This window comes from Phoenix dactylifera, chromosome 3, assembly GCF_009389715.1.
Source record: "Phoenix dactylifera cultivar Barhee BC4 chromosome 3, palm_55x_up_171113_PBpolish2nd_filt_p, whole genome shotgun sequence".
NCBI lineage: Eukaryota > Viridiplantae > Streptophyta > Magnoliopsida > Arecales > Arecaceae > Phoenix > Phoenix dactylifera.
Window position 1 is genome coordinate 24,179,086 of NC_052394.1, and position 26,988 is coordinate 24,206,073.

Consider the following 26,988-nt stretch of genomic DNA (forward strand, 5'->3'; position numbering starts at 1 on the left):
TTTTACAAATAATTGGAAAAAAAAGCAAAAAAGATTCCATAAGTATATATATTCTTCACTCTAGTTCATTTTTTGATTTTTGAAAATTGAAGCGGAATAAAAGTAGTGCCCAATTACATTACACGGGCTTCATTCTTATATAATGAAGCCGAAGATACTAGTTAGAGACTTAGAGGAATACCTCCCTCTTCACATTCTCATAAAAAAATTCACCATGTCATAAAGCTTCAGTTGAAACTTGAAATCCTGTGATTTCGCTCGACCCCAAAGAGACAGAGCGAGCAGCGGCCCCATCGACGACAATTTGTACTTCAAAATGCACATACCACAGCAGTCGGAACAGAACAACGATATCATCTGGATCTTTGGGGTCTATTTATTGTTTCTGGCCGCTCCTTGCCGGTTTCTCTGCATTATTGCTGGGGCGAAACCGACCGGCATCCGAGGTTGGAACTTCGCAAAAACAAGAGGTAGTCTACAGAAACTCACATCATTAATGTCACAGATCACATAGATGCTGCATCACTCCATGCAGCCACCTGGCAATCATATGATATCTTGATATGCCGTTCCCAATAGATATAACACACCACAGGGGGAAGCCTGTGGGCCATCTTGTGCAGCTCCTGGAAGCTGGACTCCGGTATTTCCTGAGATTGGCATGTGGCCATTTTTTTCTCTTGTTTATGTTTAAACAAAAAAAAAATGGTGCTCCCAAGAAGCTTCGTAGACCGTGTATTGTAGCTTTACCATCAGGACCGTACATCCTTACAAAGTTTAGGCCTTTTAGATCACGGACATGCTGCAAACTGTAACTCTTGATGCAGCCCACCTACAAATCATCTGATTGGAAGTTTGAACCGGTGGTCGCAAAAATATACCATGGACTTCCCCAGTCAAAAATAGCATTTCAGGTAAGCTTGGGGCAATCGCAATAGGAACTCTATAACACAACATGTATTATGGTGGCAGACAGATAGCTTTAGAGGATCAAAGTTAAAATTTGTAAAATGATCAAGCACTAAAATATAAAACTTTATCCAAAAAAAATCTCTTAGTCTAATACTAAAACAAATGAAACCAATAAAGACGTTAGACATTACACCATCTCTGTGCAACAACAGTACACAAAATATAAAGCTACGAGCTTGTCCGTAAACACCGTCTCAACCCATCCACAGCACGACACCAGTAGATGATTTCTAGCTTCCTGCTGCACTCGGTACAACAGTGGGCTTGGAGTCTTCGGCTTTCTCATGTTCCTTGTTCAGCATCTGGTATTAAACATATTGCCACCCTTAGATATTTATTGCACGAGTAGTAACTGAAAAAAATCCTAGGTTCCATCCAAGATAACAATGTTATCTATCATATTGTCAGATTAAATCTGAGAAAAAGGATGGTGTATATGCGCACGCACAATAGAGAGAGAGAGAGAGAGAGAGAGAGAGAGAGAGAGAGAGAGAGAGGTCACAAATGTAACATTAAACAGCATTTATCATATTAACCAAGTCAAAGGTCATTATCAACCGAAAACTGCACTACGTGCTCCAAAGAATAAAAAAGGGGGAGAACGAATTACTTTGTTGTTTATCAAGTTGTGAAGTGCGATGACACTCCGGATGAGGGAAGAAAGGTATATAACCAGCATCATATCATTTGTTTTTACTGCAAAAAGATAAGAATAGAACCAATCAAAAATTCGCATGAGAAGGATGCAATCAAGATTTGCAATCTTGGTACCAGATTGCAAATCTTGAAGGTTGAGACAAATAAGTGGTTAACTTTGTCCCACCTACTCCAAGAACCAAAAAGTACATGCCGGTGCACCCCGTACCAGAACAGAGCATCGGTACCTACTGGTATGGTAAGGTTGCATGCTAGGCAGCATGGTCCGGTACAAGAAATCATGTACATAGTAACTATTTGAGACAAAGTTAACCACTTATTTGTCCATAGAAAAGTAGAATTACCTGCAAATGCCTTGATTAATTCATTAACATTAAGGTTTGGAAGTAGATTGAATACATCCTGCAAGTAGAAATACTTTTGTAAGAGCCAAAAAGATGTAAACAAGAAAGCAGAACAGTTTCATTTTAATCTTCTTCTTTTTTTGGAGGGAGGAGGGAGGGATTGATCTATGGCTAAGCATTATAAGCTGCAAAGTGCTTGAATTTGCAGACATTAGTCGTAGGGTAGATTCTCAGCTTGACTGCATAAAGGAATGAACATAAAAGTAAAAAGAAGAAACAAAGAATATGCACGACATCTAAACAGGTAGTCTTTTCTTACGTTTGGTAATGTACTCATCTGTATAAACAATAAATCGAAGATGACAGGTCCATACTACAGCCATCATACGTATGCTTCAAACAGACTTCTTATAAACAATTATCAAAAGAAGATAACAAATACTTCACAAAAATTTAAACAGTAAATATTCTCATAGAAAACTGACAATACAAATATTACTGAACATATCAAGGCACTAGTTGAACTGTAAGTGATTGCACAACATGCCTGGGTTATGCCGGAGCTTCCATATGTTACAAACAGTGATAATGGAAGACGCATGTGAAGAGATAATCCTTTTCCATATCAAAAAATAATCACCTACTTTGTATGTGGTAAATGTATGCAATAACACAAAAGGACAATTATACGTGTGAATGTATGCACTATGATGAATGGAACTCAACAGGTGGATGATAGAGAGAAGCCAAAAAAAGGCATACCTGCAAATGGTACAAAATTTCATGATTTAGTGGAAGTTTTCCATCAATTACAAGATCTAGATAACCACGAATCTCGCGGAGTCTTGCATCCAGCCCCTTCAAAGCTGCAAGTTTGCCAGTAACCTGTATCAGATATAATAGCATTAGAAGGTTAGACTAACTGTATAAGATGCATTTCAAAACCTTTAAACTGAAACCGCTAGAACAAAGGCATTTCTATAAAGAAAATTACCTCTGTTGCAAGAGTGCTGATGGTTGTATCCTTCACATCCCTCAATAAGTGTTCAACTCCTATAAATACATTCAGTTATAAAACAAGTGTCATATGTCAATCATCATATGCATCCAAGGTGAAGTCAGGGCTACACAGAGAAGATAAAATTTAGCATAAAAGGTTTCTTTCCAAGAACAAATAGAAAGGCAGGCATTCAGATTTTCTTCAGAAGCTGTACAGAGAAGATAATATTTGAAACATTTGGAAGGTGGTTGCAATGGTTCCTGTCCAAAAAACATAGCATAGGCATACCAATTTCCTCAACTTCATGAGCAGCAATTTCTGAAGGCACATGCACAAACACCTTCTGACTTTTCTGAGTGGCATTCTGCAAACAATTTAAAAATTATAACAAGGTACCTACACTACCAATATGCAGCATACAGTGAAGCCTGCGTCCTGAAAAATTCCAACACACTGGTTTGCTTACCTCTTTCACCTCTTCAACAGCATAGTATGCTTTGGTAGGTATTCCCAGCTCTTTAGGTTGGACATCAATAATCACCAATACAGGATTGGGAACATAACTGGAAAACCAGAAGCATAAGTTGAAACTCAACCACACAGGTCAGTTATACATTAGGATCTAAACACAACCTTGAAACCATCCATCTGGGGTTGACTAAAAGAAAAACATGCGAAGATGGTAGAGAAAATTGTGCGAGGTTCAGTATCTTAATAAATGTTGTAAAGATAATGGATGAGAATAAGGGAATAAAGATAATGGTTGGTATGCAACTAAATATCTACATACTGATCTTTACAAAGATTTTCTGAATGCAATGATCATATCAGGAATATGATAAACCATGACTCAGCCCATTGCAGGGGAAGAACTGCACCTGATATCAGTTATGGGGTGTCAATCTTAACAGGAAAGACAAAAAGCATGACAGCATTAAAATCTAAAGGAGAAAACTGAATTAGCTCAGATTTTACATAATATTTTGAAGGCTAGACTCAGGTGACAAACTAGAAAATTTAATATTGTCATCCTCCAACTAAACTATTAGTTGAGACTGGAAATTAGTAATTATATATTGTTTTAATTATGAATGGAGGAACACCATTTCATTTCTGTGCAGAAAGGGAAAAAAAACATCAGGATATCTGACAAGGAATCTAGAAAGTCTGACAGTTAAAAATTATACAAGTCTAAAAAAATAAAAATCAAAAGATAAAAAGGTTCTATAATCTTACTCGTTGAACAACGCATGAATATCCAAATCATTTTCCCGTAGTTTTGGGCCTGTGCTGTACCAACCAACAACATGTTCCCTTGCTGAAAGAAACGTAAGTCTAGATTTAAGCGTAAAGTAAAGAAATTTTACAAGGATCAATTACAGAATGTGGAATATAGGGGGGCACCATTAATCCTTTTGAACATTGCAAACATTGATTCATGGTAGTTATGGTCAAGAAACCAGATGCTTGGGTCTTTGTCATCTTCTTCAAAAGGCACTGCAAAATCAGCATTGAGGCATAAGCGAAATGCGCAGCTTAAAGCCTTTAACAGGATGGCCATTGACTTCTTTTTTTCAAAGAAAAAGGTTTGACAGTAAATGTGCATGGAACCTTTTTCCTGACAAATAACAAATACAAATTAACAATTCAGTGAAGAATTCAGAATACAAACTTTTACCCATCCTATAAGAACTTTAGTATAAACAATTGCTTGAAAGTCTAGATATTTAGCAGTTAAATAATACCATAACTTCTTGAGCAAAATAGATGAACATTAGAAGAAAAGAGGGGCATGGTAAAACATCTGATCCAATAAGAAAGTGAAAAATATAGACAAGAGAATAATTACAAAAACTGGCAAACTGGATGGAGCGTCAGCAAAGTAATGCATATAGCACACAAGCCCTATATCAAAATTGATGGTCAACTTATGCTATAATCGCAGTTTCTTAAACACATTAATGGCTATGCTGTAGTTAATTGCTTTAAGTAATACCACCTTAAATTTCAAAAAGTTCAGTTCGGTCTGCTTAACCATTCAAGCACCTTTATATCATTTTGCAGTCACTTGACCAGCTTAAATAATAAATGATCATCACTTGACTCAAAGACTGCATTTGCACTGTTGAATATGTTTGACTATCATTCTAATGACTAAAATATCCAATATAATTGCACGATCTAACAATTATATTCCAAATAAATAAATAAAAAAAATCCAACATTGTTTTTTCGCGAGTTACACATTAGCCAAGATTGTGTTGCACATATGCATGCCTATGTATGCTATACAAAATAAATGCAAACCTGTCTCCTCGCTTACACAGAAAACCCACCTCGATAATCCCTATAAGCAACACATTCTAGTAAAATCATTAGTTAAGGAAGACCATCCTCCCTCCAAATGTCTGAATGGATTTTATTCAATTGAAAGTGTGTGAACCAACAAGATAAAGTACGTGACGTCCATGTAGTGAAATTCAAACATGTTTAAATCTCTCTTTCCATATCATACATTATATGAGGCATAGATACTCTCTGCCATCCATCCTCCCCTCCCACATTATTCTATTCCATCTAAGGGGTGATTAAATATCCGAAATCGTAAGCCACAAAACAACAAACAGCTCATATTCGAAATCCACAAACTCCTCGCAATGCAGATGTGGAAAATTTTCATCATCTTTTCACACAAATTACACCCATAATCAAGCTTTCATCCCATATAGTGCAAGAATCAGTCGCTCATGAGCCAGTGAAGGCCAGATATCCAAGACTATTAAACATCACGAACAAAATTTCCAATGATTGACCCTGAGTAGAAGTTAATCTGGTAAAGTCCTAAGATCTCCAGGAAACATCATTAAATAACTTACAAAAAATGTCTAAAACGTCAGAACCAATTGTTAGAGCAGAAGAATAACCTAAACTTGATTGAGATTCTGCAAATCTTGCACGGACAGTCAGGACGATCCACTTCAGCCAATTGATAAAACGACCACAAAAGAAACCCTAAATCAAAGCCCTAACCCTAAAACCCATATTTTCTTTGAAATCAGGAGAGGAAAATTTAATTTAAATCGAATCTTTTATGCTTGAACCCTAAACCTAGTCTTCTTAGATGGAATTGGGAAAGAGGCGGTGGGTAAATTATTACAAAAAATAATCATGGTTAGTAAGAAGAAATATATGAGAACAATACCAGCGTAGCTGTTGGTGACGTCGACGGTGCCACGGAAAGAGGAGCCGAGAAGGACGCCGATGACGCGCTTGCGGGTGTCGCGAGCCACCCGGTTGTAGTTGTCGACGATGCTCAGCAGGACGAGCGGGTGCACGATCACCTTCTCGATCGCCCGCCCCGATATCTGCTGCGCCTTCACCACGTCCATCCCTTGCCCCCCTTTTTCTTCTTTTCTCTGGTTGCGTTGCTAGCCTTCGTTCTCCTCGCCAATCCGGATCCCTTTCTTCCGCTCCAACCCCACGGATCGCATAAATTCTCCGTCGACGCTGGGCCTGCGGACGTCGCTTGATACTATCTGTATCTGCCAATGGACCGGCCTGGTCAGAGCGGCCGGATGACCGAATTGGGCCTCGCCTCGCGGGGATTTACACTGCCAACCATGCTAACTAACTTGTCTGGGTGGGCTCAACCAGGTTCGCGGGCCCGAGATACAACGTGGGCTCAGGGTTGGTCCATCTTTGCTCTCCCTCTTGCTCCTGCGCTCATACGCATACCAGAAGAAAAAGCACCACATACTGCAAGAAAACGAACTTAAGTCCGCGAGCACGCATCTATGGCGTACAAGCTCCCGACTTCAATAAAGGGCCCTATTCATGCGATTGATGAATCTAATAACACAACTTACCATATTTATTGAAGGGGAGAGAGAGAAAGAGTGTGATCGACTGATTCCATGTTATAGTAGATTCCTCGCTAACAATCAAGTAAAAGGTCGCAAAAAATGGGTTATGTGGCGCATTCTGTTCCCTGGACGTATTACGTTGGAGCACCTTCTACTCGTGAGCACAATGTAACGGACAGCAGTGGAGCCAAGAAAACCACTTCTGCAAAGCAGTCGCAGCCATATCCAACCGATTTTTGTCCACCGACCAAGCACAGGAGATGCTTGACGTTTCAATGTACACGAACCCATTTGCCAGCAGCCATCTGGCTAGCACAGACAACAAAATTTACAGAAGTTGAGACGTATCTTCTCCAGATCTCCGATCGATGGTCGCTAAAAAGCGATCGACTCGTCATCTCTCTCTTGTTCCGAGTAATGTTTATAAAATCAGACTGGATAGCGAGCTGGCAAGCTGTTCGGTTCCCGGGTCAATCGGTCGGACCCTGACCTTGCTCTAATTCCTTCCTCGTTCACTCCATTCCACCGTTCCTGCCTTCTTGGAGCAATTCATTGTAGAAGAACATGCCGAGGCTCTGCCCATCTTTGTGGAAGAAGGAGATGAAGCAGAGATGGGGATTGGGTATCTAAGTGAGGGAGGGGAAAAGGGTTGAACCTAGCTTATTGGAATAGACTCCCAAAGCTTGGAGAAACGGTGGATGGCGGCATGAATGGAGGAGGGGCTATCCTAGTGGAGGACGTGGACATGGAGCGCGCAGGCAGCGAAGAACATCTGGAGCTTGTGGGCAGTGGCAAGGTTGGAGGCGAGGGCGATAAAGTTTAGTCTGGAGGCCGACACATGAGCGGACAGCGGCGCGGGTGATCTTACGGGTGAAGAAGCTCTCCCCGCATGCTCGAAGACGACGAAGAAGATGCTGTTGCAGGCGAAGAGGTCGTAAGCCTCACGGTAGTTGATGGTGTATTAGTGGGCGGCGACAAAGGGGGGAGCCAGGGTGGAAAGCGGAGGTCGACTCGGCCTAGGGTGAGGACGACATTGGTGGTGTGATCCGGGATCTTAAAGTAGATGGCAACGTGGGCTGGGCGGTGAGGTTGTAGACTTCGTCGGGGAGGAGCACGTTGACCTAGCGGCAGAGCCGCAGAGGGAGGAGGCAATGGGGCAATCGCCTTCGATGGCGAGGACGGAGGCAAGCTAGGAGTGGAAGTTGCAGGACCGGAGTAGGTCAGCAGCATTTGAAGGGGAGAGAAATAAGGATTAGGGGCCCCAGTTAGCATTTACGTTAGCACTAGGCAAATCGGGAAAAAAAGCAACATAAGAACCGGAGCAGACTGGCCGGTCCGAATAGTTTGTCCGATTGTTTCCGATTTTGACTGAATTTTGACCATATTTAGAGTAAACCTTTGAATGGGACTAGGCGAATGATTTCCGATTCAACCGGGCCATCCGATTGGTCCAGTTCAATTTTAAACATAATGGTTTCTAAGGTGAGTAGAATTAAATGGGACGAGTTGGAAAGGTCTAAGCTGAAAAAACCTTTTTTTTTTCATACAAATCAAATAAATACAAAAATATAAAAGTAAGAGTGTAGTGTACTGTTTCTGGTCTTCCTCAAGAAACTATTGAAACAGGGCTGCTACTGCGATACTATAGCGCACTTTTTTGCTACCCCGGAACAAGGGACTGAAAGCCCAACCAACTCCTCTTTGATGACTGGCTTATCACACTACACTGGTACAAGATCAGCGGTTGATCGGCACTGGAAAGCATTCGACTCCGTCTAGGAGGGATCCCATTTAAAAAGGGAGGATCCTTGTGTAAGGGCAGGGGAAGGCACGGGTACCAGAGAGTGGTGCTTTCATGGAGTAGGAAACACATAATACTAAATAAAATAAAAGTCAGAGATATAAAATATAACAAACAACAATCAATTAAAAAATAAATAATAAAACATATATCTTGTAGCCTTTCACATTATTAATTTTTTTCCTAATCAATCACAATACATTCTTCTCCATTATCATTGAGGCTTATATAATCTGGTCGGATTTGAGGTAAGTATTGCCATTATCTTTGCCCAAAATTCACTGTAGGTTTTTAAATGATGATCTGCTCCTGCCCCCAACTCCAAATAGCTTTGGTATGACTGAGTCCTTAATGAACGACCAGACGATCCGATAGAACGTCCACGGGACCGCAGGAGAAGAAAAGAAGGACAATTACGTAATTTTAAAAATTTATTTTATTTTTAATTAATATAAATATGATTTTTTAAATTATATTAGGGCATTTATATAATAACAGTGTTTAATTAATGTATAGATACAAATATAAATTTTAAAAGAGTAATATTTAGAAGGGTATCCACGTAAAAAATTCTATCTAATAATTAGGCTAAATCGCCACCCTTAGTTTTACTCCGCGGGCTTTCATAGGGCCCAATATTGGGAGGCCTCTCTCACTAACCCAGCCGGCCATGAACAGGAACTGGACCAGCCCAACAACTTCTCTCAAATACCTACTTTACCCTTTCATTTCTTTTCCCGCCAATATATCCGACCCATTTTCGCGGGGCCGCGCCGCCTCGTCTGTCCGTCGGTCCTCGCTCCTCATTTGGCAGGGTTCGTTAGGGCATCGGAGCACTGCCGGGAACGGACCTGGAGATGGACATCCCAGCTCCCGAGGAGCTCGAATGGCTCGAGACCAACGCTTTCCTCTCCGAAGAAGAAGAAGATTACATGGTGGTGGAAGAAGACGCGGGAAGAGATCAAGAAGAAGATCTCATAGAGGTCTCTCGACGGAAAGCCCCAGGCACGTCCATCGACCTCACAATTCGAATTGGCATTCATCTTGTACTGTTAACCCCTTCCTTCACGTGCTCTCTGCAGATCCAGCCACAACAATCGAGATCCACACCAGCAAGAAGCGGCCTCGAACGGACAAGAAAGCGGAGGTGGAGGTTTTGGAAGGGGTACTTGCGGACAACGAGAGAGGAATCAGGAGAAGAGCATCGGGAGATGATAGCGATGAGGAGTGGCTTCGGTACTCGCCACCGAAGGATGTGGCGGCGGCTGATGCGGCACCTGAGAGGGATGTTGCAGTGCTGGATGTTGCCGAGGAGAAGTTTATTTCCCGATTTGTTTCGGAGATCGAGGGGGAGTGCATTCCAGTGACGGGGCCCTGTGGAGACAGGGTTTATGCTAAGATGAATTCGGGGGAGATGGGTGGAACCCAGAGGAAGCTAATACGGGAAAAGCCTGCTAATGGTCGGTCGGAAATTCTGTTTTCTTCTTATTTGCTGTTATTCTATTTGCGGTCATAGCTGCATCCATTCCTTATAGATCATGCCGCCGCCCCCCCCCCTCCTTTTTTTTTAATCATTCCTTCACCTTAACTGCATTTGCCCTTTCTGATGACTAGTTCGATGACATTTTCTTAAGCTGATCTATATGTGGTTATTTCATCAAATTTATTGCGTTTTGTGCAGGCCTTCTTTCAGAACCTATCAGTCTCTTAAGCAGAAGAGCGGAGCAAGAGGCCTTAGCGAAGGTATGACTCTTTACTTGGACTTCGTATGGAAGTCACTTTTTCTTCAATATCATTAATTGTCAGCAAGATAGTGGTTATAAATCGGAAAAAACAATATAGGTTTCAAAGTTGAAAAATACAAATAATAATAATATAAAAAATTAATGGCATCACCAATCCTGTTTCTAATCCACCTCATCATGAAGATCTCATATCCTGTTTCTTTAACCTATGTGTTAAGAAGACCAAAATGTTTTGCATTAGCATAGAGCACGAGCTGATGTGGTAGCATCACTGAGCTCATTTTTATGTATTTAGATCTAAACGAGAACACCATGAAATGCAGACTTGCTTATATACACATTAATGAGTTAGCATTGTTGGAAGAATTTAGTTCACCTGAAACTTAATTTGTCTCTGAACAGTACTCTTAACTCATAGCTTAATATTTGAATTCTTAGTTGCAAGAATATGAATTGGTTGCTTTAACAATATTAAATAGTTGTCTTGTTGGATTCTGTGTGAAGAAGTTGGATATTATCTAGTCACTAGTTTAGATCTTCTGTATTTTTCAATGCTCTGCTTTACTGGAAGATTCCAAACAATATCATATTGATTGTTATGTTGCTATCCTTGATTTTGCTTCATGCCTTCATGTTAATATTTTCAGTTATAGAGACTAGTGCATATAGAAAAACTGGTTCAGGAATGGCTTAACTACTAATAAGTGGTTCAAGAATGGCTTAACTACTAATAAGTTTGTTTTTAAGATTAGTTTCTTGATTCTCTTCGTTTCTTTTATCACATTATTAGCTAGTATATTATGATTTGCCGCCTAAGACATTGTTGTTTTGGTTCTGAAGGCTTTGCAAACAAGTTTTGATTCACCAGTTCATCAAATCCATTCTACAAGTCAGACAGTCAATGAACAACTTTGGGTAGAGAAATATGCTCCAAAGTCCTTCCCAGAACTTCTTAGTGATGAACAGATAAATAGGGAGGTATGAGTGATCTTTGCGCTAAAGCATAATTAATCTACAGAATGCATACAAGGTACTTCACAATTGTAACTGATCTTTGATTGGAACTTCGTATGCTACTGTTTTGCACAGGTACTTTTATGGTTGAAGCAATGGGATTCCTCTGTATTTGGATCCCAAATTAGGGCTACCTCTGATGATGTTTTATCTGCTTTACGACAACATTCTTCAGTTCAACATCAGAAATTTTCCAATATTAAAAGCTTCTTTGGCAAAAAAAGGGGAGCTCCTTTCAGCAATCAAAATTTCAAATCTTCAGATGTTTTTGATAGAGAAAATAACAATTTGAAAGGTGCATCAAAATTTTCGAGCAGAAAGCCCCCATTCAACCATCCACCAGAACAAAAGGTTGGTGCGGCATACATAATCATGACCTAGGATTTCAAACTTAATTCTATGCTTTGCTGTTGGACATTAATGCTTTAGTTGATATCTCATTTTTTCCCAGAGGGGTAAGCCTATTGTGGTAGAGTTTTCCAAACTAGGCTTAAATTGCCTATTGAACAAGTAATTCCTAAAAGAAACAAAAAGCAAACAAAATAATCCAAGACTCCAGATTTGTTTTATAAAGTTTGATCTGATATTTCTTTTTCCCATAGTAGTGTGTAATACCTATTATTTCTAGTTTCTACATGCCATGTAAAAAAAATGATCTACTCAAATCCATGCAAAAATGCGTGGAGGATTTTCTATTAGTTGCAAAGTCATTATTGAACATAGATTTTAAGTTCTGCAGGTGCTTCTACTATGTGGCCCCCCAGGGCTTGGAAAGACTACACTTGCACATGTAGCTGCTAAGCATTGTGGATACCGTGTTGTTGAGGTTTGGGCTTTGATCATCTCTTTATTGTTTTATACCACAGAGTATTTCAAACATTGATTGTTAACATATGATAGAGTGGTTCCTTCCACTCTAAAGGCAAAGAATAAATTTAAAACATATTCATCATGTGGCTTGATAGTAAGTAGAGATCAAAGTAATAAGACTTAGAATATGTGAGTCAATCACAAGATGTTCTTTATGGAGAAATGATTTCATAACTATTGCATCTATTTGCTAAAGGAAAAAACCAAGGAAAAAAGATGAACATGATAGGAAACTCTTTGGACTAAAGTCCACGGTACCGGAACCTGCACTTGTGCTGGTAGGCCGACAGTACGGTGTGGTATAGTTCTGTGCCGTACCATTCCAACATGAACCGACAAAAGGAAACCGACAAGGCAGAAGGAGAGAGGAAAAGAGAGAGTGGGAGGGAGAGGAAAGGGAAGAAGGGAGGGAGAGGCCGAAGAGGGCGGCAGAGAGAGAGTGGTAGAGGAAGGGGGAGAGAGAGAAGGAAAGATAGAAAGAGAAAGAGGGGGGGAGGGAGGGAGAGGGGGAGATGGCAATGGAGATCGAGAGCTGTAGAGGAAGGGCTGGAGAGAGGGCTCCCGAAAACCTTCTCTCCGACCCTCCCCAAAGCCCTCTCTCTGGCCCTCCCTCCACCTCTCTCGCTCTCCACCGCTGTCTCCCTCCCTTCCTCCTCTTGTTATGGCACCGCGAAGGAGAGAGGGCTTCGAAAGCCCTTGCTCCGATCCTCCCTCCACCTCTCTCACTCTCAGCTGCTGTCTCCAACTCTCTTCCTCCCTCTCCTTCTCCCTCCCTCCCTCTTTCTTGCTTTTCCTCTCTTTCCTCCTCCCTCTTCTTCACCCTTGCCGGTTTCTCGATGTGAAGCCTGGAACTGTCTTGGTACAGCTCAGTATACTCCAAACCGGGCGGTTTAAGATGGTACCACTGACCTTACTTTGGACTTTGGTGATTGATAGGGTTTCTTAATGTGAGTAATATATGAGAGAAAAAACAAGTCAATCTTGACAAGGGGAAGATCATCAAAGGCAAGGTTATCTTGTATTGCACAACTATGATTGAAAAGGATCTGCGAGTTGAAGCAATGAGATTTTGTTCCCTAATATAATGAGATTAGTGGACCATGCTAGTGTTTATGTGTATACTTGTTGGGTCACTGGCTTTTACTTGCTGTCTATGCATGTGAGAACCATGCACTATTGCATGCGATAATACATGAGCGTTAACTACTGTGAGAGGCAAGTTGATGCAATATTACAAGCTAAGGTGCATAATAGTTTCAGGACTTACAAATAACGTGCATACAGCAGCAAATATTGGTTACAATTGATTGTGGTCTGAACTTAATATCAGATTTCTTACACGGTGTGACTCACGAGAAATGTCTCGTGCAGATAAATGCAAGTGACGATCGTTCAACTTCAACGATTGAATCTAAAATTCTTGATGTGGTGCAGATGAACTCCATTATGCCTGACTCCAAGCCAAAGTGTTTGGTGAGTTTACTTTGCAAAGCTTTGCATATTTTTCATCATAATATTATTAACTAGTTCTTCTACTTTGCAGGTAATTGATGAAATTGATGGAGCACTTGGTGAAGGAAAGGGTGCAGTGGAGGTGATTCTAAAAATGGTATATATTCTTTTCTTTTGTTGGTAATTCTTTTATTATTTGTGCAGTATTATGTAGCAATTAATATTTGTCTAGATTGCTCCGTATTCTTAAATTTTTAAATATGGCATAAAGAAAATAAATACTTTCTCTACATTGTTTCGTACATGTAATTCTTTGGTCTTCCTAATAAATAGTGGGTAGAGTAGCTGTGATTTTACTGTAGTAATTCTATGCCAGAATACCGGGTGAGAAAGAGTGTCCAAACACATTCATTGAGCATTGTACAGGTAAAATGAGTCCAACCAAGGAATGGCAGTAGACTCAGAAACAAGAAAAACTGGGTAGCTTATAAGCCATTCAAACATCAACTAAAAATAAAGCAATGAAGAACCTGACAAGATGTATGAACTATTGCATAGTGTCGTGCGATCATTGTATCATCCATGCAGTTAACTGGAATACCATTTTTCCAATAAAAAGTCCATGTTATGGCACTATCTTGCTGCTGCGTGTCTCTTCAAATAGTAAACTTGTCTTGTTCTTGTAGTTGGCTGCTGAAAAGAAATCCAGTGCTGAAAAAGGAAATGCTACTCAGGAAGCTCAACCAGGAAAGGCTTCTTCAAAAAAAGGACGCAAAGCAGTAGCATTGTCTAGGCCTGTAAGAATGGCGATAGAGTGGATGTTTCGATTTTGTTTTGTTTACCATCCCAATATATCAACGCCCTAAATTTCGTGCAGGTAATTTGCATATGCAATGACCTCTATGCTCCAGCTTTGAGGCCGTTGAGACAAGTGGCCAAGTGAGTCCTTGTATTTATATAAGTATTGATGCTAAATTTATGATTTGGTTCTTATTTTTGGTTGATCCAATTCCTTTAATAATTTTGTAAAACACCAATATTTCCATTTAGCTGCCACTGAAAAATCTATATCACCTGACAAGTATTTTATTTACTTTACAGGGTGCACACATTTGTTCAGCCAACAGTTAACCGTGTTGTGAACAGGTTGTCAGATTTGGAAAATCTTCTATCAATATCATGATTTTGATGATATTTATATTCTTTCGTATCCCTCTAGCGTATTAGTTGACGGTGTCTCTTCCATTTTTCTTGTCTTTACTAGCATTCTCATCATCTATGAACATTGTTTATGGTAGGCTTAAATATATCTGCAAAAAAGAAGGATTCAGGACAAGTACAATAGCTCTTTCTGCACTGGCTGAATATACTGGTAAGTTTTTTTTTTTTTGTTAAATTCCAACAATTGTGTTTCTCTTCTATGATCTACTTTTCTGGTTTTTCAACTAAAGTAGACTCATCAGCAACTTATCTAAAGGGTGTAATTGATGGATAGTTGTGATCTCAGCTGGCCCCTAATTATTATGCATGCATGAGATATAATGCATGCATGCGGCATGCATATGGGCATGAATTCATAATAGGTTATCATTTTTGGTTGACCTACTTTGTTTCTCTTTAAAACACTCTCTAGAGAGTGCTAAGGGGACATATTTATCAAAGAAGTGTCTTTATAGAGCTAAGCTACAGCCTTGTGCAAAATCTCCGAACATGAAGAAGATGGTTTGTATGAGAAAACTAGTATCTTACACTTGCAATTCGTGCAACTTATTCAAGAGGAAGGAGTCTTCAATTGATGAGCATGCCCATTAGACAATAACATGTTCAACTTTAGCTACTCTTTTGGCCATCACATTCATAATTCTGGCCAATTCTTGATTCTGCAGGTCTTTCCTTGTGAGCTTGAGGGTTGTAAGTTTTCTTTAATGGGTGCCAAAAATGCATATTAATACCCTTATTGAAGTCATCTCTCTCTCCAACTCCCCCTCCTTCCCTCTCTGCCATCACACGTCCACACTTCCCTCACCCGGGTTCAAATTGAATAGCAAATAGAGGCTTTAGTTGCTTACTATGTACAAAGCCATATTTCCTAGCAAATAATTTAGCCATTTGATAGTAGGGCTGCAACTCGGGCAGGTTGGGTAGGGTTGAGGGCAAACCCTAACCCAAACCAACCTCCAAATCTCTTGACCCTAACCCTATGCAACCTGGTATGGTGTTGGAATTTCTCTAACCCTACCCAACCCAATCCCATCTTAATCTTATTCTGGTTGGGTTTAGGCTAGCCGAGTTGGGGTAGGTTAGCTATGTTGAGTTTGGTTGTGCAATTATAATTGGATTAGGCGAGTTAAATTGGAATTTTAAGATAGGGGAAATGTTTTGAACATTTTTCTTGGGTTAAAATTTGTTGAGTTAAAAACTCAATCATTCATAAATTTTAGTAGTAAAATAACACATAATTTAAGAAGATTAAAGATATAGTTATATTAATATATAAATAATATATATGAAACATAAATTTGAATATTTATTTATTTATAAATTGGGCTGGGTTAGTCAAGTTGGGTTGGATCAGATTCGGGTTGAGTTAGGGTTGGGTTGAAGGTCAACCCTACTTGAGGTTAGTTTGGATTCTTTGAGCCCATCCCCGATCCAGATCTATAAAACTTCAGTCCAACCATATTCAATGCGGAGGTTGGGCGGGTGGGTTCCGGTTGAACCTAAGTTGGACTCCTATTGGATAGGCCTAGCAAGTTGCTTCAAGGCTGTTAAGCATTTATTTGGTTATGAACTTTTGACTATAGTAAATGTTTGTTTCCTATTTTCCCTAAGAAATGTACTTTAGATTAAATGCATATATCTTTTGCAGAATGTGACATCCGTTCATGCTTAAACACACTTCAATTTCTGAATAAGAAGAAAGAAGCCCTCAACTTTGTGAGTTAACAGCAAGGATCTTTTTTTTTTCTTTAAGATATCTCTGGGATCCATAGATGGTTGATTTTAATGAGCTTTATATTATAACATAGTTGGAGGTTGGTTCCCAAGTAATAGGTCAGAAGGACATGTCAAGAAGCGTTTTTGATGTGTGGAAGGAGGTATGCACATGTCAATAACCAGTGATGTTTATCTAAGTTGTTTATTATGTACCATAATCATATATGTTTGATCTTTGTTCTTTTTTAAGATAATTTCCTTGAATATAGATTTTGCAGAAGAGAAAATTGAAGCATGAAAGGAAGTCCACGAGTGGCTGTAGTGGACATGGGGATTTTGACTATCTGTACTCTCTCATATCTAACCGGTAGGATACTGGTTATTCTACTAAAATGTGTACTTTCTTCTCATAGTCTAATGTATATAGTTGCTTTTCTTAATTTTTCACTATCCAAGCTGACTCAACAGTGGTGAATACGAACTGACTATGGATGGTATTTATGAAAACTTTTTGCATCTCTCTTATCATGATCCACTGATGCAAAAGACCGTAAGTTTCTCTGTCCTCGTCATTTCTGTGTGATCTTAGACTTTGCATTCGCATGGTTAATACTTTACTCAGCAATTTACCATCACTTGCAACTTGAAGGTTCAATGTCTTGACGTACTTGGTGTTTCTGATTCATTCCTTCAGTATGTCATGCGGACACAGAAGATGTCACTCCATGGTAAGATCACAATCTGATATATACATATACATTTATATATACATACATGCATGCATGCATTTCCACCAACTTTTGTACAAGAAGCGAAACAAGTTGTATGTGTGTATGTATGCACATATGTACATGCATGCATGCATGTATGTATGTATATACACACATATATGTGTGTATATACATATATATGTCGTGTTGTATATTTCCACCAACTTGGGTCATGTGTGTGTGTATACACGCATATATGCATATGTATGTATGTATGTATGTATATATGCACATACATATGTGTGTGTACACATGCGCGCGCGAACGACACAACAGACGTCTCTCCATGGCAAGATCACGGTATTTATATATATAGTCATTTGATTGACATGCTTTTAACTATATCCTCCAGTCCATCAACCTCCTGTTGCAATTACTATGAGCCGCCTGATAGCTCAAGTCGAGAAACCAAAAATTGAATGGCCAAAGACCTTTCAGAGGTACTTTATCTAAACTAATCTTGTAATTTTTGGTCATATTTTATTAAATTAATTGATAAAAAATACTGCAGATATCGAGCGATGCTTATGGAAAAAAAAGACTTACTGAAGACTTGGCAAAACAAAATTGTGCCATCTATTTCAAGGCATCTATCAATCAAGTCTTTCGTACAAGACGTTGTTTCTCCATTCTTACATATTTTAGCGCCACCAACTTTGAGGCCGGTAATTTTCGGATTCACATTTTAACATTTATTTCCACCTCGGTTGACATTGGGATGTTTCATTTATTGATAGGCAGTATTTAAGGTGCTGCCGAGACATAATGAAAAGGAAAGATAAATGTGGTACAAGTTTAGACAGCTTTTATTAGCCTATTAACTTTGTTACAGTTGTTTGGCTTGAATTCTTTTCCTTCCACTATTCAAAGAGCTCCTGTTTTTGAAGTCTTAATATATTTTAAATACATGCAGTATCACCCATTTGCTTCTTTATTTTATAGGTGTTGTACTATATGCAAGAGATTCAGTCTACTAGGAGAGCTCTTCTTTGTTAATATAGTGTTCTGGTTGAACTTGTATTGGTATAATAGTTATGATTTGGTAATGAGAACTATCAACTAACTCTGAATCATTCAAGCTTGTTTAAGTCCGCGTCTTATAACAACCTCAACTAACAAGTGCTCATAATAAGGGAGAACCTAGTAACCAGTTACTAAAATCAGATAATTGTTGGTGGGAACTAGATGAAAATTGTTGGGCCTAAGGTTTCCATAATCAAGCACTTTCAGTTGGTTAGGTGAAATCAAGCTGTTGAGTTCAACAACTATATCAAAATCCTAGTATGATGTCATAAAAAAAGCAGTCTATCCAACATACTCATGTATCTTAGATGCACACAGTTTTAAACACAGCATCAAAATTTCAACCAATGCAAGTCTCCTGTTAGAACTGGTGTTTTAAGCAAGCTTGCTGTTGGTTTTTTCTTAGCATCTCATCACTTTTACGTGCATACATGTCAAGTTCTGTATATTTTTGTAATAAGAAAATGAAGAAAGTTGCAAAAGTTGACACATATTTGCACCAAGAGAAAGAATGTAGGAGCTTTATACAATGTGTATAAGTTTACTTGTTTACATTGTTTGCTTTGTGAATATAATTTTGGTTTTTAAATGATAAGGTCCTTATTCTGGTATGCATATTTTCACTTTCAGACATTGAGTCAGATTAATCCGGGTCTTAGGAACTTGGAATGTTCGAAATATTTTCTTTTGTTTCATTCAAATTCATGAAAAATTTCACTTATCTTTTTTCAGGTGGCATTGCATTTACTGTCAGAAAAAGAAAAGGATGATCTGGCCCACCTAGTAGATACTATGGTTTCATATTCTATAACATATAAAAACTCAAAATCTGAGCCTTCACAAAAGGTTCATAAATATGGAGCAGTTCCTGATGCTTCAGTGCTTTGTTTCGATCCCCCCGTTGATGACTTTGTGAAATTTAAGGTTTTCTCTTTCTCCATTCATTAATGTGTATTACATAACTTCTTTTTTCAGGAATAGGGTGGTTAGTCACCACTACTCAAGTTTGAACCTAGGACCTATCAATTGGAGGTACCAACCAGCTGATCTAACAGCTGTTGGCATCATATAACTAAAAGTTGGTTTTTCGATTGTCTTCTGGTAATAACAGGATTATCAATGGGAGCATTGTGGACTCTCTGCAGCTATGAAGCAGGTCTTGGTTCATGAGGTAAGCTGAAGCAACTTACTAATACAAGAACATAATCTTTTCTTTGTCCTACTCTGAGCAAGTTTTTTCCCGTATGGTGATGAATGCTGATATAACAAGCCAAATGATAGACATAGCTTGGATGTCAAAACAAGAAACTTGTGTCAGTTTCTGTCTTGGAGACGGACCGATCTTAAAATATAATTTAACCCAGACCTAGTAGTCATCGTTCGTTAGGATTTTTGTGACCTAGTTTTGTTTTCCCCCTTTAGCCTGGAAAGTGATCATTGCTGATTAATGTTGATCAACATACTGATAGGTGATCTCATACCTGCAGAGATGATGTATCTGCTTTGTGATATATATTCCTGTCCTGAACAATTTTCCTTGATTGGCTGCCTTATTGTGCTACTACATATTTAATAAGATATAAAGTGCTGGTGAACTTATTTGAAGTAAATCACCACCTAGAGAGGTTTATGACCGGAACTTTCACTTTGCACCTGATAGATGCAGAATGACTTTGCAGGTTGAGAAGCAGAGAATTCTGCGAGACAGCACCGGAAGGTCCATGAATCTACCTGATGGAAGCAGCAGTGTGAAGCAAGTATCAGCTACCATAAATGCTGAAGTGATTCCAATGATGAATCTGAGTGGATCTTCATCTGTTGATGGCAGCAACAAGTTAAATGCAGCTTTGATTCAGAGGCAAGAGTTATCCAGGGATGCTTCAAAGACAAGTTCAGAAGTCAACAAAAAACTGCCAGCTTCTGGTGTGAATTTAAGAACTCCAGGAAATTCAAAGAAATCTTCTAGTCACTCTTCTAGTTTTTTTGATAGGTAATATTCTAGTTCAGGAACTTTTATCCAATATCAGTAGTATTTATTCCCCTCTAATGAAAATTGCATCAGTAAGAACTAAATGCATTTTATATTCAATGAGTAGCATGTTCATATTTTTTGTCCTAACAGGACAATGTCTATCTGACAATGTTATACAAGTCCCATTTAATCGTATTGACTTCTTTAGGATTTATGTAACACTAGATTGAGCGCATTTCATTTCTGGTAATTCGGACTCCAATGATACAGGTTTAGAAAAGGAAGCAACACAGATTCCAAGGTTTCTGGAGATGCTTCGCAAAAGGCAGCAACTACTGAAAGAGATGCACGCCCGCTTCTTTTCAAGTACAATGAGGTACGTACACCATGATGGTGCAATTTATTTATAGGCTGGAATCACATTTTTTGGTAATCGCAGTGTGGTAAATGAAGCAAAAGAAAGAAAAAAAAAGGCGACTAAAGCTCTTATTGCATTGTGTGTTTGCAAAGCTTGACTGCATTGATGTTATCTTTCAAAGGATGTTAATCACAAACCAAATTTAATGGGTTCTTGAATCTACCTCCTAAATACCTTCAGCCAAGATCGATTAGCTGTGCACTCGCCTTTAATGGTTGATGCCTTTGAATGGTTTGACCATGAAGTGGGGCGTGAAAAAGTTTCCATGTCCAATTTCAAGAAAATTTTTAGTCCCTTGTTTGGTAATATCAGTAAAGTATTGCCAGGGAGGGGTGCGGAATGTAGCATGACCTTTGAACTCTAAGACAATTTCAAGGCCCCTTTGCAGCAATATATAATTAATGTATTACCAGAGCAGGGTGTGGAATGCAGTACGACTTTTGCGCTTGTGTGGGCGCGCGTGGATATTGCAGGCAACTCTTTGAACTTTTACATCAACTACTACTGACCGAAGAGCAACTATTACTAACCTTCTTGATGAAAGCTAATCTGAATTGATGGTTTTTGTAACTTTTCTTCTATAAATGTGAAATGTTGCAGGGTTTCACAAATGCAGTGAAAAGACCCGTGAGAATCCGTGACCTGCTGATCTAGTGATGTTTTGCCTTCAGGTGGTCTGGTTCATGTAAAAATGTAAGCTTTTACTTATCTTTTTATAAGTGTAATTTCCTTTCTGTTAATTAAATTCTTGATGCACAAATGGCACTAATTACGGGGCATGATGTTTCGTGCTCTCAGTTGATTCCATTGATATAATTTTAGTTCATTTAAGGAGTTTTCTCGGTACAAGTGCGGTTTAAGGAGTTCCAATGAGTGAAGCATGTTTGGTGCTCGTGTAAACACGTACCACTACAACTGAACCTTGAATCTGACTTTTTTGCTTCAAGGATTGCAATATTTTTTTTTGAGCAACTATAAGGGTAATAATAGTTAATAACTATTTTTGGACGAGTAAGGTCAATAACAACTTAAAGCTTCAAAATTCCCCTAGCCAGAGAAACAAAAGAAACGAAGTTACAAATAATGTTTAGACGTGTGGGTTCCAGCGTTGATGGATCTTGCTGAACCACCATTTGATTGCACTATGGCTTACCCTTCGAACTTTTGCCATTTAACTAAAAAGGCACCGAATTTTGAAGAACTATGTATGTAGTTTATTGGTCGTTAAAAGTGCTGGCTTTGAGAAGGAGTACATAGCGTAAACTTAAAACTAACTGACCGTGACCTTTATCCGTAGAATTGCATGCCAGACCGAGAAAGAAAATTTCCAAATTTTCCAGAACCAAATTGATTCAGAGATTCATATTATGTTATAATATTCAAAAAAAATACAGAACAAGACGTGGAGAACACACTCGAACATCAGCCAGAATATCTGTCTGTCTATCAGATGGGAGAAGAGAGTAGAGACGGATGTAATCATGGGAGCAGGGAAGGGGGCGTCTCGCGTTTTCTTCAACGTAGCAATTATTTAGTTCTTGGCAAAGAGGCCTCCAAAGCCGCTGCCGGATTTCTTCTTGTTGTTGGGAATGGAGACGGTGCCGGTGGACTTGCCGCCACCGCCGTTCTTCCCCTCGACCTTCTGGAGGATAGGATCAGTCTCCAGGAGCTGGTCCTCCTTCTGCAGCCCACCAAGGATCCAGTCCATCAGCCCCTTCTCCTCCCCGCTTCCACCCGCGCTCTTCGCCGCCGTCGCCGCGAACACCCTCCCGCTCGCCGCTGCCGCTCCGAAACCCACGATGCCGAACGAAGCCATCTCTCCCTCTCCTTTCTCGATCCTTGCTCTCACTCTTTTTGGTTTTTTGGTCTTGGATATATAGCGTAGGGCCTCCACGCTCGCTAGTAATAAAAGCTGAACCGTTGGATGGAGGGATGCGTTGGTGTGCTGATCATCATCTGACGGCCCACAATCCACCACTGCTTGGCCAGCAGGATGGGTAGCCTTGGGGCCACGAGTCAGCCACAAGCGTCTTATCCGAACGGCAAGTTGGCTGAGAGGAAATCACGACGCAACTTTTTTTTTTTTCTTCTTGTTTTTTTCGTGCCATTTAATTGTGATTTTTCTCCTTCATGAAAAAAAAAATGTTTATATTTCCGGTCGTGGGTGAACCGGCCTCATCTATTGGTGATCCCAGACCTAGGCCAGGAATTTGACACGTTGCGGCACATTAACCGTCCATCTAGCTTGTGGAGCGCGGACGGTCAATCACGCGCTCCGAGTCTCGTGCTTTCGGGTTGCTGTCGGATAGCTAGCGGCTTTTAGAGGTCATGCCGTGGCGGTTCCACCGATCTTGTTAATAAGTGCATCGGTCCTACGTGGAGAGATACACCTAGCATGGATGATGTTACATGCATCATATTTATATTTCGTGGAACTCGATGTACAGTTAAAAGCATGTCAACAGCGAAGCAAGCTTTTACGCAGATATAGCATAGCCAACTTTTGTAAAAGATGACGGGATCATATATGGTCAGAGCAAATCGTTGATGTAATTAGAAATCAACTAGCTCTGATACGACAACGTTTACAGAAAGCTAGTTTGTAACTTTGACCTTTGATTTTATTTTTTTTTAAGGAAAAAAACAACAGGTGAGGTGAGTGGTTGGAATATATGTATGCGCGGTCTTTAATTTTACTGAGAAAAGGATGAAGAAAGGCATGTGAGGCCAGATTAAAGGCTTTTGCTGTATGGTATAAGCAGAGGTTGAGCCATCCGGAATGAGAAATGGTGCAATACAGGCATATATAGGATATTGTCAAAGAGGTTTTGCAATAATATTTGAAAATCTAAGGCCGAGCCAAATCTCACTTGACTCATAAGACCAAACATCGATCATACTGTATCTATCACCTAACTCGGCTAACCCATTGTCTTTTTTTCTGCTACAACCGAATTGTGGCCTTGCTCGACCAAATCCAAGTTAACCTGCTCCAACCACACCTAGTTCTCGGTGCTCACAGGTACACAACTACAAAGGTGGGTGCTAGGAAGATCCTTAAAAATTGAGATCCTAGTTAAAATAGGAAGATTAATTGTAGACAAGAATATTTACTCAAGCTGGTAAGAGTTTCAGTACAATGCTTCACCATTTATCCTGATGTAGAATTTTCATGTTTTTCGAACGGGGAGTAAACGAGCTGATTTTGGTTGGCTAACAGAAGATCTCATAATCTTGGGTACTATTAATGAACCTACAATTATGCAGTGGAGATACTACAACTTGCCACTTATTAAGACAAGGGGAGGGGTTTTGATTCCAAAGGTCCTCGAACCTCCTTTGTACCCCTGCAAGCTTTGCTCTTGATTTATCTAGGGATCTGGCTTTAGTTTAGGTGGAGGAGTGGTACGTATAGGGAGGCGAGGTTAGAACCCCTCCCTAGTCTATTTTTCTTTTAAAAATATAAAAGAACAAAGCATGCAATGGAGTGGCGCTCGGTAGCATTTTTCAAGATGGCAAGAAATGATGCAATGCACTAGCCGAAAAACAAGCTGGATCTCAAAACTTGAGATGAATCCAAGGGTATAGACGCTTGTTTAGAACTTGTAATGCAACTTTTGCTCACCGGGAGCTCCATATATGCTGTTTTGGGAATCACATGAGAGCTGTCTAACCAGGGCTGTTATATATATATATATATAGGGCAAGCAGCCAGAGGAGGCATCATGTGCTTAATTAGCAAGGCTCCAATCAAATACTGCTAAATATTTGACAGACTCAAAACTGACCAGTCAACCCCGTAATCGAAGATGACACTATTACACGGTCGAAACTTTCTCTGCAAACTTTTCTCGACGAAGAATCAAAGGTTTTCCTTAAAAAAAAAAAAAAAAAAAGGTCGAAATAGGTACAGCAGAGTGCTTTCTTCTTCTTCTTTTTTAAATTTTTCCCTCTGCCAGGTCTGGGAGATGACCGTTGACAGAAAGTCAAAGAACACGACAGTACTGGTATATGTAGAATAAGGAGAGAGAGCGAGAAACTGAGCAGGCTTCCGAACAAAAACCTCACGGAGAGAGAGATAGGAGTCCATGGCCCATGGGATGTCGCGAAATTTAAAACCCCCTGCCCTCCTTGGCACACATAAAGCCATGTGTTTCTACAGTTTCAGTGCTCAGTACGCAGTACCACGGATAAAAGAAAAATAAAACGAACAGAAGAAATATTATTATCAATGGAGATGCGGTACTGCAGCAGTTCCCTCCCACTCGTGTTCTTAAATTATGGCATCGCTGTTTTCTCCGCTCTTGTTGAGCTTTCTACGGGTGCATCAGGTCTTTCCCTCTCTCTGGGTGGAAACAGAATAGCAAGGGAATTGAATTTATTGCAAGCCCATCTACAAAAAGCTCAGACGCAGATCCAGCGGTGGATCCATTCCAGCATCCGGGAAAGCTGTTTCTTTGCACTCGTTTCTCATCGACCGCCGCTTCTCTGCTGCCAAGTCGTAAGACTTCAACGGGAACAACTCCAACGTCTCGATTTCTCTCTGCCGCTCGTCCCACGTCACTTCCTGTTCGCTCTTCGTAGAATCTGCAAAAGCAACAGCCTCGTACGATCGATAACTCAAACTATAGTGCTAGAACTTTCTTTGATATATGACTGCCTGGGATACGTACGTACGTCATAAGGAAGAGATGAACGTTTTAGACCGGCACAAGCAGTTTGTATTCTCAAAATTATGCTTTGGTAACTCAAAATATCACTCTGCTGGTGCCTTGTACTGTCATCGCTCCTCTTTGAATTAACTTTGTGAAACGTGCCATGTAAAGAAGCGAAGTGATTGGTGCAACTTAGCTAAGTGATTTCTCCGAGTTACCATGGCGTTGTTCTTCTTTGCTTGCGCCAAATGGCTGACATCCGGATTTGTTATCATGTTCCGATCCAGGGACTTGCTGTTTATCACTTATTGGCGAAACAAACACCAAGTCCTTTATTTATGCAGAAGGAACAAAAGTAACACACAAGCCTATACCCTTCCGAGTCTTTGCTAAAAGAGTTGGATGAAGATAGCTTTTACGATCCTAGAAATGCGTTTAAGAGTATCTTCTTACCGTCATTGCTGGGGAGGCATCTAGTTGTAGCTCCTCTCTTTTCAGGGACCGGCACGAGGCGGTCTTCTCCTCCTCCGCTTCCAGCTCCACCGCGTCGGCGCTTCTTGTGATGGCGCTCGCGAGCCTTGTGGTTCTGGAACCAATAGAAGACGTTCTTGCTCTCGATCTTGCCAAAGGAACTGAGGTGGGAGGAGATGGTCTGGATCTGGTCGGTGCTCGGGGTTCGGAGCCCTGATCGGAAGAGATCGGTCAGCACCTTGACTTGTTCTGCCGTTGGGTTCCAGCGCCCGCACTTGGCCCCAACTCTCGTCGTACCGAAGCGGTCACCCTCGTCCATATCCTGCCTTCCTCACCAAACCCTTCTCTTTTGGTTTTTTCTTCGCCCCCTCTCCGAACTTTTGCTCAGTTAGTTCTGAAATCAATAGATACGCAGCAGGCGGTGACTAGTATATATAATAAGTGGAAGAGGGGGGAGGATTCTATCATGGTCTCGGATTTGTTTCAGGCTAGCTTGATTAAGAAATGGCGTTGTGCCGGGGAGACATGCGCAAAAGCTGCCACTGTTCAAACCTCTCGGTCTCCGAGCAGACATCCTTAAGGCTCGTTAATTATGGTCGTACGTACAAATCTAAGGCTTATCGTGTCTGATAGCGCCGTGTCTTTTCTTGTGTCCCATTAGGGATGCTGTTATTATAATAATGTGACTGCTGATGAACATGGCTGTCTGGATGTAAGCATGGGCTGATTCACTTCACAGCCAGGTGATTATTTTTTCTGCCGCTCTCCGGCAGCTAATTGCGACCATTATTCACCGCTTTTGAACGAGGGCGTCGCAGCATTGGCTCGCGCGTCGCAGCTGATCAGGCTTAGAGGTAGAGCGGGCCCAATTCTAGGTGGGTGGCCAGAGAATTTGAACGGGCAGGTTAGCCATCTGAGAACTTATTCTAGATAGAATAGATCCTTGATACCACCGAAACAACAGCAGGCGAAATAGAAATACTGCAGGCAAGACGCTGGGCGGTCATCTAGCTCGATTTTTTAT

The 26,988-nt window shown here is 40.2% G+C and overlaps 4 protein-coding genes across 4 annotated transcripts; 1 reads left to right on the top strand and 3 right to left on the bottom strand.

Annotated features, from left to right (window-relative positions):
• Positions 1 to 960: 960 nt before the first annotated feature.
• On the bottom strand, positions 961 to 6,505 carry LOC103704051 (26S proteasome non-ATPase regulatory subunit 7 homolog A). Its single transcript, XM_008787186.4, has 10 exons — positions 6,176 to 6,505; positions 4,378 to 4,470; positions 4,210 to 4,291; positions 3,440 to 3,536; positions 3,262 to 3,337; positions 2,968 to 3,026; positions 2,736 to 2,858; positions 1,974 to 2,031; positions 1,583 to 1,668; positions 961 to 1,274 (listed from the first exon to the last, which is right to left on the bottom strand). Exons 1-10 carry the CDS (start codon positions 6,360 to 6,362, stop codon positions 1,203 to 1,205), a joined length of 933 nt encoding a protein of 310 aa, XP_008785408.1. The 5' UTR covers positions 6,363 to 6,505; the 3' UTR covers positions 961 to 1,202.
• A 2,891-nt stretch (positions 6,506 to 9,396) lies between these two features.
• On the top strand, positions 9,397 to 21,862 carry LOC103704175 (chromosome transmission fidelity protein 18 homolog). Its single transcript, XM_039125118.1, has 24 exons — positions 9,397 to 9,642; positions 9,720 to 10,097; positions 10,319 to 10,380; positions 11,223 to 11,360; positions 11,472 to 11,747; positions 12,136 to 12,222; positions 13,638 to 13,739; positions 13,810 to 13,875; positions 14,405 to 14,515; positions 14,596 to 14,657; positions 14,820 to 14,864; positions 15,017 to 15,090; positions 16,588 to 16,655; positions 16,748 to 16,816; positions 16,925 to 17,022; positions 17,124 to 17,205; positions 17,305 to 17,383; positions 17,778 to 17,865; positions 17,937 to 18,090; positions 19,181 to 19,372; positions 19,560 to 19,619; positions 20,128 to 20,438; positions 20,691 to 20,796; positions 21,439 to 21,862. The coding sequence occupies exons 1-24, from the start codon at positions 9,495 to 9,497 to the stop codon at positions 21,490 to 21,492; spliced, it is 2,910 nt and encodes a 969-aa protein (XP_038981046.1). The 5' UTR covers positions 9,397 to 9,494; the 3' UTR covers positions 21,493 to 21,862.
• Positions 21,863 to 22,162: 300 nt separating this feature from the next.
• On the bottom strand, positions 22,163 to 22,699 carry LOC103704050. The gene has a single exon (XM_008787185.4). The coding sequence runs from the start codon at positions 22,652 to 22,654 to the stop codon at positions 22,370 to 22,372; it is 285 nt and encodes a 94-aa protein (XP_008785407.1). The 5' UTR covers positions 22,655 to 22,699; the 3' UTR covers positions 22,163 to 22,369.
• Positions 22,700 to 25,040: 2,341 nt separating this feature from the next.
• LOC103704174 (WUSCHEL-related homeobox 9-like) lies at positions 25,041 to 26,397 on the bottom strand. The gene is made up of 2 exons (XM_008787366.4): positions 25,947 to 26,397; positions 25,041 to 25,425 (listed from the first exon to the last, which is right to left on the bottom strand). Exons 1-2 carry the CDS (start codon positions 26,281 to 26,283, stop codon positions 25,232 to 25,234), a joined length of 531 nt encoding a protein of 176 aa, XP_008785588.1. The 5' UTR covers positions 26,284 to 26,397; the 3' UTR covers positions 25,041 to 25,231.
• Between the last annotated feature and the right edge of the window lie 591 nt (positions 26,398 to 26,988).

What these genes read in the sequence shown, in the direction of transcription:
- LOC103704174 (XM_008787366.4), bottom strand. Translation starts at nt 26,283, where the DNA reads ATGGACGAGGGTGACCGCTTCGGTACGACGAGAGTTGGGGCCAAGTGC. An exon ending in ATGCCTCCCCAGCAATGACG is followed by an intron (nt 25,426 to 25,946) that starts GTAAGAAGATAC and finishes TTGCTTTTGCAG; the next exon opens with ATTCTACGAAGAGCGAACAG.
- LOC103704175 (XM_039125118.1), top strand. Translation starts at nt 9,495, where the DNA reads ATGGACATCCCAGCTCCCGAGGAGCTCGAATGGCTCGAGACCAACGCT. An exon ending in CAGTAGCATTGTCTAGGCCT is followed by an intron (nt 14,516 to 14,595) that starts GTAAGAATGGCG and finishes AATTTCGTGCAG; the next exon opens with GTAATTTGCATATGCAATGA. An exon ending in ACAGAAGATGTCACTCCATG is followed by an intron (nt 17,384 to 17,777) that starts GTAAGATCACAA and finishes TATATCCTCCAG; the next exon opens with TCCATCAACCTCCTGTTGCA.
- LOC103704051 (XM_008787186.4), bottom strand. Translation starts at nt 6,362, where the DNA reads ATGGACGTGGTGAAGGCGCAGCAGATATCGGGGCGGGCGATCGAGAAG. An exon ending in CTGTTGAAGAGGTGAAAGAG is followed by an intron (nt 3,338 to 3,439) that starts GTAAGCAAACCA and finishes AATTGTTTGCAG; the next exon opens with AATGCCACTCAGAAAAGTCA. An exon ending in TCATGAAGTTGAGGAAATTG is followed by an intron (nt 3,027 to 3,261) that starts GTATGCCTATGC and finishes ATGTATTTATAG; the next exon opens with GAGTTGAACACTTATTGAGG.
- LOC103704050 (XM_008787185.4), bottom strand. Translation starts at nt 22,654, where the DNA reads ATGGCTTCGTTCGGCATCGTGGGTTTCGGAGCGGCAGCGGCGAGCGGG.